Raw genomic sequence first — 10,706 nt, forward strand, 5'->3', positions numbered from 1 at the left:
TCTTTCTTTTTTTCAATATATATATATATATATATAATTTGATTAGTAATCCAGCATGTCAACTTGTTTTCAGCAAGAAGCGGGAAAGTTTACCCAAAACGAATTCAATTGTACTTGGCATATGGGAACAACTGTTGAGAAGGTCTGTAAACAACCATAGAACATGTATATATGTACTGTAAGTTCCATAATACTGAGGAACTATCCAACTGATATAGCAACATTTTTTTTTTCCCCTCGAAGGAAAAAAGGGAAATTACAAAGAGCATTTATAACTCCTTCCTTGAATTCAGTTTCTTCAAAGAGCTGTAGAGAAATGACAAATCACAAAAGAAAAAGGAAAACTTACTACTATGCTGATCCCCAAAAACGAATGTAAGAGAGAGAATCCCGCCACGTGCTTATATCTGAAACTGGCACACAAGAAACAAAGCAACCGTCAGTAAAGCAGAAGAAGCAATAATCCCGATCTCCATCAGCAAGGATAAAGAATAGTTCACAAACATTTTTAATAACAAGTTGAAGAAAACAAACTTACTTCAATCTGATAACAATCGCATAAAGCCATGGTCGTGCAGTCAAAATATGTTTTTTTCGATTATGATTTGTGCCATAGTGGCTATAGAAGTACCAAAAAGCTTCAGAAACTTTCCTAATATTCTTCACTGTCAAAGTAAAACACGTTATGGTGTTTGGAGGTCGCATTCAGAAGCTAGAAGTCCCATTTGATCGGTTAGAATTTCCAAATTTTGGTTTTCACCCAGTTGAGTTCCAAACACCATTCTTTCCATCTCTTCAATTTCCATTCCAGAATCAAGTTCTGCATTGTCATGCTCATCTTCTTCCTTATTCTCTGTCACTGGACTAGACAAAAGAAGCTGTTCCAAAATAGAGTCGTCATCAGACAGATATGGAAGAGAAATCGGCCCGTGACTTTCCGAGGAAAGTAATTTTTCATCCAACAGTCCTGAGGGGAAATCAATATTCATAAAAAAATCTCTCAGTTCATCGGAAGAAAGCTCTGATTCCAATGATGTTTCTGAATCTAAAGTTGGCGTGCATAGTGGTTCGGGAGATTGATCCATTGGCGGCTGATACCTCACTATTGTTCCATCAGAAGGAACCGTTACGTGATCATCCGTAACTCGCTTGAGTACACTCATGTTTGATTCAGCCATTCGCCAATTATTTTCTTTTGGCTGAAGCAGCTTAATCAAAAGCCCAGGACTTTGCATGGCCATCACTATAAATGAGAGCATTTGCTGTTGATTTTTTTCCATACCTTTAAGTTGCTCTCCAAGGACTACCAGCTTGCTCTGCGAGGTCTGCTGGTGCTGCCTGAGCTTAATGAGCTCCTGCATGAGAGCGTTCTTACCAGTCTTGAGACTCTCAACTTCTTTCCACAACCTGACATACTTGTCTTCTTCATGTGCTTCAACACTCTTGTCCTTATGCTCAGACGATTTCTCACATGCTCCAACACTCTTGTCCTTTTGCTGAGATGATTTCCGCTGAGCCATGACCTGAGACTGTTTCCTTCTACAGATATTGTTCAACAACTGCTTTTGGCCTTTGACAAATTGATCGTTCGCAAATTCCCAGTGATCAGTATCAATTTTTCTGAAGCCCTGCATATTTAGGAAAATGTCTATAAGCTCATAATGGAACTTCAGAAAATGTCATACATAATAATCAAAACATGTAAAATTGATCGTCTGCCTTTTGTATACCTTTTGTATACATAATTTCATTGTCAACCTTGACTCTATCAAAGGCACATTTGTCTCCCTTTTTATGTATTGTGGATTTTAAACGATTTGTCTCCAAAAGAGGAGTACAACCAAGTGAGAAAAACCTTAAAAGGCATCAATGAGTGAAATTGTGATGAGTCGATGATGTGTTGAAAGGCTAGTATTTCCACGGCACACGGAGTCTTTTTCCATTCAAGAGAGAGTTCATATAGAACATAGAAGAAGAGAAAAAAAACAATGATCATGACACAACTATGATTGTTTGAGGCTAGAAAAAGCATTTGCTTTGCTAAATGGAAATTCCTTCAACTGGCAACCAAGAAAAATCTTGTAACACAACGCTCTACTTGTTTAGATGTAAAACATTTCCTGAAACAAATGTTTTTTTGATTGAGTTTTAAAATCAGTAAAATAATTTATTTGTACAACATTCTACCTCCCATAACCCAAAAAAATAACTTGCAGATGCAACTTCCATATGCTGTTTTGCTAAATAGTATAAATGCCTCTATTCTCATTCATGAACAAAAGAATTGAATGTTAGCCTTCCACACCCCTTCTGTTCTCTAATCTCAATGGAACATTTTCAATGAAAGCAATTATTCTTTGAATCAGTTTTTGGCGGATTTTATTATTTCACTTCTTTGTTTTGCATGGGAAAATTTTGAGGTTCTGAAATAGTACTTTCAACGTCTTTGAACTGTTTGATAAAACATCTCTCCTACATGAGTTTTGTTGAGTAGCTTTGGCAAACACTAGGCAAGCAAATTTTACATGAAAAATATTTCACAATAGTAAATGTTTTACATTGAAGCAAGTGAAGCATAAGAATCAAGGGATTTAGAGGATTGAATAATGAATGAATTTATTAATGCTATTCAATGTACAATTTGATGTGAACTCATTAGGGTCGTGAAAATAAAAAGGCTTACATGATGAGATAAAAATGTGAAAAGGGAATTCTAAGGGATCAAAACGAGGAATGAGTTTCTTATTTATAATATTGTTACGATGGTCAGTGCAAAAGCCTTTTGTCCTTTAACTGCGACAGAGATTAGATCTAAAATAGAGTTGTATCAACTTGCTTAGAGCGAAATGTCATCTGGAGGAGTGCATTTTACTAGTCAATGCATTTGAAACTGTGTCTTAAAGCCAATACAATATTGTATTCACCTTCTTATTATCAAAGCAACAAACTGATTAGCATTAACAAAGCCAAAAGAAGAGTTGGTAATTTTATTTCCATGTTCAATTGCAAAATATCGTGACTACAGTCTACAGATATGAGCATTGTCATCAAAACAAAATATGCTAGCAATCTCATAAGATTCAAGGGGAGGTATTTATCCAAAAAAAAAAAAAAAAAAGATTCAAGGGAAGGTAATAGCTCTTGAACCCAAAGGTCGTAATCATATTACAGTTGTGGTAAATGAAGTCTTATTTGCATTAGGAGCCGAGCTGAGCTAAGAAATTCCTAGCCACTTTCTCAAGTGCAAGTTTACTGCACCCAATAAGTGCTTGCCCAGTATTCATTCTAAGTGGAGAATGCGCTTTTTGAAAAGCTTTTATTAAGTATTTTTTTTTTTTTGAAATGCCCAAGGCTACAAACAAACTGAGTTCTTCACGATCACTCGAGCTCAGATCATTCAAGTTCACTGCGCCCACAAACATTCGCTCATTTAGTAAACAAACCAAGTTCAAGTAAACCTGGCTTGACTCAATTAAATTTGCTCTAATTAATGGAAAATGTGTTTTACAGTGTGTGTGGTTTCTCATTTGTGTAAGATATTCATGCAAGTTTGCTATTTTATTAAGAGAATTGATAAGAACTTTATTAAAAATAGACACCCGTAAACAACCAGTTCTCCATAAACCAGATACAACACACAATATCGATTACCAGCTAACAGATTAACATGACTTACGAGCCAGGGGGGAAAAATTTTCAATTATGTTCAGTTGTTTATAGGAGTGTACACAATTTTCCATAGACTGCTTTCAACCAGTACTAGCTCACGTCATGAGGCTTAACCTGCCTTTTACAAAGAGTATTTGATGGTTCTTTGATTTCACTCAAAAATATATTGCATTGTTTTTCACGTTTAAGTTAAGTTCCCTTCATGTGACAATCTTTTATGTAACTCTTCCTTTATATCATCCCTTTTAAATTAATTTGAGATCAAAAGCTGAAATGTTTTTTGGGAGTGATAAAGACAAAGCTCTCTAATACATGTAAGAATTAGGTTATGAAGAAGGTCGTTCCTATATTTTCTCGCAATTCTACATTTTTGCTTGCGTTATAGAATAGATAACTGCTTCAGTGGTCTCTTCTCCTTCATCTTCTTTTTCTTTTATTGGCCCTGTTTGGCAATGTGTTTTTTGGCTAAAATAACCAATAAAGACAAAATAGGCTAAAATAGCCAATAAGACAAAATGTCACATCCAAACCATAATCATTTCACTTTTCTCTCACAACCATCAAATCAACTATAAAAAAAGCCAATCAACTTCCCAAATACAACTTTTTTAGCTAGGCTAAAATAACCATGAAGTCAACTAAAATAACTAACTTACCAAACGAGCTCATTATTTGGTATTTCATTGAATATTTTTTGAGCATTTAGTCCATCATGATAAAATGTTTTGCTTATATGTTATGTATTCTATTAGTTTTGGTGGAGCATGAGCTCTCACTAGATATTAAAATTATTACTAATCAGTATTTTAATCTATTAAACGTTGGCCCAAGCAAGGATCATAAATTCATTTCAGTATGTTGTTTCGATTATCTTGGAAACAAAGATGTTTCATAATCTTTTCGGATGGAAACGTTTTGGAATCATTTCAGAAATGTAACAGAAATGAAAAAAAATTGAAAACGTTTGAAAAATGTTTAGAAACAAAAACTAAAACCTATATAAATGTTAATAGATTCTCAATAATTAATTAATTGAACATGTTGAGGTCTATAAATATTAGAAGCTTATATACAAAAGGTTGAAAGGCTTAGGTGGGGAATTAGGTTGAACATTGTAAGAAAAAAAAAGATTAAATGCAAAATTCTAGTAGTAATATTGATGGGGAAAAAAAAGAAAAGAAAAAGTACTTTTCAGTAACAAAGAAAGAGAACAAATGACTTAATCATTCTTGTTTCATCTACTCCATTCTATCTCACCTCTTCTCCTTTTTAGTTTCTCAGATTCTCTAATAAATTTAATATTTTTCTTTATTCTCAAATTTTATTTTGGCAAAAAGAGGAAATAGAAACTAGCATTGTTAAATATTCTTAATAGATGTCAAAAGAACTCATTATTTCGATATGTTTTGGTGCATTTCAATATGTTTCGGTGAAAACACTTGAATTTCGGTATCCCACTAATGTTTTGTTTTTGTTTCCTAGAAAATGAAAATGTTTCAGTTGTTTCAAAGGAAAAGAAAAGGTGAAATTTATTCTTCATGCCCAAGTGGTAAAAGACTGGGGTTTCCGTAGGTGTATGTTCTAAGTTTGAAATAGCATAACAGTAGAAAAATGAAATTGCAAAACTACTATTGATTAGTAGTTTACATTTGTTTATATACTCATTTATTTTTATTTACATTTATTTATTTTTCCTTTAACCGCTTTACGTACCTGACTTTTACAAATGGAGAAGTCACCATCATCTGATTTTGGCTAAATGATTTTGGAATGAAATGCAAACATCACACTTTCCGTCCAAATTGACAGAAAGGATAAGCCTTGAGCATTGTGGCACGAAAATCAACCATGTCCCTTCAAATTTGATGTGGGGAAAAGACATCAATTCCCTTATTTGATTAACACTAAAACTAGCAACTCCTACTCATTTCATTACATATCTACCACATTGCCCTCAGCTATGTGCACGCTTACCAATTACTTGGAACATTTAGATCCGCGCTATGAGGTTGTGCCACCGATTCCTTTTCCACATAAGGTGTTTGCTAGTAATATGGAGATGTTTTCCTTCATATATTTGGAAGTAATTTGGACCAATCCCACATTTAATATGAAAAATAGTCTAGGACCCTTGAAAGCTCTCAAGTTTTAAGATAACAAAACAAGTATTATAGAAGGTGCATTACCAAGTAACTTAGAATCTATCCTTACTCCTTCAGTTTCCCATGACATTAGCAACACATCAATGTCCCCAACCTAAGAAATAATTCTAATATTAGCAACTATGAACCTTGTACATTGCATCTCTTTCCACTATATAATACCAAGTCACACACACTCCCATTGTTGAGCTAAATATCAAAGTAATTATCAAAATTTCATGAATTATCTACCACACAAAGTAACTAATAGCACAAAAACACCCAATAACAACTAAAAAGAAGACAAATTAACATGTCACCAGAAAACTGTCACCGACTATATCTCCACCTATGGCTAGGCTAATTACAAGCGTGGGGACCATGTAGCAAGTGAAGCCCCCTAAAACAAGTTTTGCAGTAAACCACATTATTTCCCAATTATAACATTCAATAAGCAATTACAGAACCAAAAATCGACAATCGAAACTTGAAAGTGAGCATGATCACAATCAATAACTTTAACCCATATAAAAAAGCCCAAAAATAAAAGTACAAGGAAGAGAAAGCTCACATAGATATTGAGTTGCCTAATGAAGCTAGAGAAATTCTTGTGCTTGAAGTACTTAGGAAGCAATTCGGTTTCAAACTCGGTGACATCCGATATGACGAAGCTATCACCAGTCAAAGAACTCCACGAAATCACTGAGTCCGTGGACTGATCATCCACCATCTCATAGCATTTCAACAGAAAAGGCGGTACCACAGATCCATTATTCTCGGCCGATTTCACCATAATTCACCGATCAATCGATTCCAACCTAACTCTATCCAATTCAATTAGAAAAAATAATCAAAAGCTGCTTAGGGTTTTACGATCTTATCAACTCAATTTGTCAGCAAAATGGATGTGTTTCGGTGAAAACTAAAACGAAAGAGATCTGTGTTTGTAGATATAGAAATGTGTATGGTTATGAAAAGAGAGAGAATTGAGAGGGAAAATGGGAGGAAGGAGACGAAGAGAGACTTGAAAGTCTCCAAGAAGCTACTTCGCAATTGTAAACACGGCAAGTTTTGGATATTTATAGAGAGAGAGAGATATTTTTTTTTTTTTTTTTTTTTGTTCTTGTGTGTGTGGAGACTTGAGAGAGAAAATATCTTGGGCTGTTATTGGGCCGGGTTTATCCCGAACCCGTGCCTCTGAGCAGGTCTTGACTGGGCCTAATATGTGAAACTGGGCTGGATGGCCCGACCCAACTCAAATTTTAAAAAATGAGACTTGCGTGCAAGTCTTAATAATAGGTAAGTTTATTATCCAATCTTATAACAATTATTGGTATTTTTTTATCAAATATTATTAAAAATATCACTAATTACTAATTTTCAGCGTCAGTTCAAAAATTTTGTCACAAAAATTGTCACAATTATAAGTATTAGCAATAGTTTAAAAAAAAGATACTAATTTTTAACTTCCAATAACAGTTTGAAAAATTCGTCACAGAAAAATGTTACTAATTATAAATTTTAGTGACAATTTATAAAAATCATGAAAGTTACTAATTATCAATTTTTAACGATATATGCAAAATATCGTTACAAAAAGTTATTTTTTGTGACGATTTTCCTAAGACTTGTTTTCAATAAAAGCTTATGGGAATTAAGTCTAACTATTAGGACCTATTGATAGTTTAGCCTTAAAAAAAAAAAAAAAGAAAGAGAGAGAAATAACAAATTAGTGTTATTTTGGAAAAATAATTACAGATTAATGATAAATTTTAGAAAAAAGTTTGAGATCCCTAGTAAAATCCTCATAATTTCACCCACAATAATGTGAAATGATAAATGTCAACTTTTGATTTGTCACATACTCAATTATATAGGGTTTTACTTCATTGCCACATCATTGATGGTGTATTTGAGGGTCTCAAATGTAGGTCTCTACCATTACTCTTGTAACGCCCCAAAAAAATAACGATGACTATCTTATGATGTTCAATAGAAAACACCAGCTTGGGAAATATTAACCTTTTATTTATATTTCTTTATCGTACAAAGGATGACATATGTATAAATACATTCATAAATCCTAGATCATGAATCTATAGCATATGCCATGTATGAGCGAATTAAAAATAAAATGGAATACAGATAAGTTTATGTCCTAATGGCTACATCTTTTCAAGACATTGCTCGGTTATAATAAAGTGGATCAAGTCCAAAATAATTAAATGCCCGAGACTTGTATAAAAGATAATTACAATAATAGGAACAAAAAAGAGCCTTTAGCTCCATGGTCCTTCCAAGTTAAGTCTTTAGTAGAGACATATCATCAGTACCTGAAAGTTGTTTTCCACATAGGGTGAGCTAAAACTCAGTAGAGATACTCGAACACAACATTTAAATCTTAACAAAATCATATGGTGATTACAATGCAATGCCATGCCATTTTTCCAAAATATCGTGCTTCATTTTTCAAAACAGTGCCATGACTCTATTATATATGATTCAATTCAATAAACAATACTTTTTCAGTTTAAAAAACAGGCAGTGGATGCAAAATACTAGGAATCTCTATGTACGTGTCTGCTTAGTAGGCCATACAAGCACTACCAAAGCTATTTTACAAGACTAATCGGAAGGATTGACACCTAATCATGTGGGTTTCTGGACTTTTACTAAGGATATACAGGCCAACATAATAACCACAACCACACCCCTAACCAGATTTACCAAGGTATGCATCTATTTTTTTTCAAAACAATACATTTTCAATGTTTAATAATGAAACAATGCTCAATGCAAGATGTATGAGTAATTAGTTTCAATTAAACTAATCCTCAAGCAATTTTTACAACAATCAAAACTATCCTCCACCGATGGCTCAAAACAGATATATCCACTCAATATATAAATTTCCACAAGTATAATCTCATAATATTTCAAATGGGAGTGATACATATATCCAACTCCACCCTCATTATCAACATATATATTCGTTTCATCCTTTTAAAAACCCAACATCATTCATTTTTCTTTCATAAATCAAACATTTATGATTTTCAAATCACACACCCTTTACTTTCAAAAACACTTTTAAAGAAGGTATTTCTAACATTTCAACATAACTCAGCAGTAAACACGTCCCCACAACCTTTCTCAAGAACTCGTTTGAAAACCCCTCTTTTACATTTTAAAATTTAAACCTTAAATCAAAATCCCCATTTCCCAAATCTCAATACATGACAAGAAACACATAACTAAGTTAAGAATCATACTAGAAGGTTGAAGAAATCTCAACTTCAAGATTAGAAGAAGAAAAGAGCAAGTGTCAAAGTTCAGTGAAGCCGAAAATGAAATCTATTCCGATTAGATTGACCCCTTCAAAGAGCTCTAAGTTGTACTCCAAAGCACAGTGGTGATGAAATCAATGGATGAGGGTGTATAGGAAGGTTTTAAGTAAGAACTAGGGAGAGAATGAGAAGAAATTAGGTTTTGAAAGGTTTTAGAGAGAGAGAGAGGAAATAAAAAAGTGACAAAAATTCATTTTCCCTGAATTGATATATGCACAAACCACTCGAGTGACCAAACTACCGCTTGAGCATCAGACACAATAAGTGACACCGCTTGAGCAACTGAAAACACAGCTGAAGTGCACAATATCCCCCTCACAAAAATTTTACAAACTGCAGAAGACCGCTTGAGCGCAGGAAATACTGTTCAAGCGAAGATCACCCTACTCCTAGAAAATTTGTAGACCTACAAAAATACTGGGAGATCTCAAAGACCGCTCGAGCAACCAAAACACCGCTCGAGCAAAGAAGATATGGATTGGATAGCAACTTTTTTGAAAAACCAACTTCCAACCTGTTTCAAACATAACCAACAACTCCCAACGACCAAACTCATCTAACAACAAGGTGAAAAGGTTATAAACAACAATTAAATATATAGGATTCCGGGTCTAAGAACATGAGAAAGGTCGAGTCTAAACTAGAACCGTTATAACTTTAAACTTTATATACTTTAGATTGAAGTCATAATTTTTTTTATGAATATGTAATTATTTTAAGCTAGTAACCACTGATTTGTAAATTCTTTAAAAAAAAAAAAAAACAAATTGGGTTAGGTTTATCTCAAGTGTGAGAATTTGAGAGACTTATGGAGCCCACCATGGGTTTTATTTTGATAATTTAAATTGTTTATTTTGTAAACCCCTCAATGAATATCATCTATGAAAAAAACTGGATTGAACTGATAATCATAATTTTTCATTTATCGTGCTTGTCTCTGAAAAAATGAACAAGTGTATTTTTTAAAATATGTGATTCATTTTTTTTAAGGGCATTTATTCATAAATCTCTCTTCATCCACTTATGTTCTACTTAATCCAAATTATTTTTCAATGTTCCAATAATTCTTATGGGTGACATATGTGGTAAAAAAAAAAAAAAAATTCCAACTTAATGGGGGTAACCTAAATTAGTCCTAACAAGGGGCCCAGTCCAAGCAAGGAGGCCTATCAAGCAAATGTCTAGGGCAAGCCACACCCACCTCTATGAAAGGAAAGCATCACCATAGAAAAGAGGTATGCTTGATTCCCCATATTACACCACACATTTCACATTTCAGATTATTTTGCTTCTGTTTCATAAATGAGAACTAACTTTATCATTGGAGTGTCCCCAGTCAGTAACCTAGGTTGGGTGGCATCAACCGTGTTTATTTTTGCAGATCTACAAGGCAAAGCTCATCTCTTTGTTAGATCTCTTCGACAATCCATGTGAGAGAATTTTTTAGGTCTTACAACTGGTGCCATTTGTGGGAAAGATTGAAAGAATTCAACGAAGAAGATAACAAACAACACACTCAAGATTCTTCGGTTATTGTTACATATTACTA

General features: G+C 33.6%; 1 protein-coding gene across 2 annotated transcripts; it reads right to left on the minus strand.

Annotated features, from left to right (window-relative positions):
- Positions 1-147: 147 nt before the first annotated feature.
- On the minus strand, positions 148-6,944 carry HSFA8 (heat shock transcription factor A8). 2 transcript variants are annotated; one of them, XM_082893850.1, is made up of 3 exons: positions 6,382-6,944; positions 539-1,628; positions 148-413 (listed from the first exon to the last, which is right to left on the minus strand). In XM_082893850.1, exons 1-2 carry the CDS (start codon positions 6,601-6,603, stop codon positions 684-686), a joined length of 1,167 nt encoding a protein of 388 aa, XP_082749976.1. In that variant the 5' UTR covers positions 6,604-6,944; the 3' UTR covers positions 148-413; positions 539-683. The 2 variants fall into 2 exon arrangements, with proteins under 2 accessions (XP_082749976.1, XP_082749977.1); XM_082893851.1 differs by lacking the exon at positions 6,382-6,944 and adding an exon at positions 1,731-3,055.
- Between the last annotated feature and the right edge of the window lie 3,762 nt (positions 6,945-10,706).

The sequence above is a fragment of the Camellia sinensis genome, chromosome 11 (assembly GCF_055761805.1).
Source record: "Camellia sinensis isolate YWXY chromosome 11, ASM5576180v1, whole genome shotgun sequence".
In the NCBI taxonomy this organism is placed as follows: Eukaryota; Viridiplantae; Streptophyta; class Magnoliopsida; order Ericales; family Theaceae; genus Camellia; species Camellia sinensis.

Excerpts from the sequence above, each read along its gene's own strand:
- HSFA8 (XM_082893850.1), bottom strand. The coding sequence starts at position 6,603 with ATGGTGAAATCGGCCGAGAATAATGGATCTGTGGTACCGCCTTTTCTG. Across the intron at positions 1,629-6,381 it reads TTAGGCAACTCAATATCTAT|GGCTTCAGAAAAATTGATAC; the intron begins GTGAGCTTTCTC and ends CTAAATATGCAG.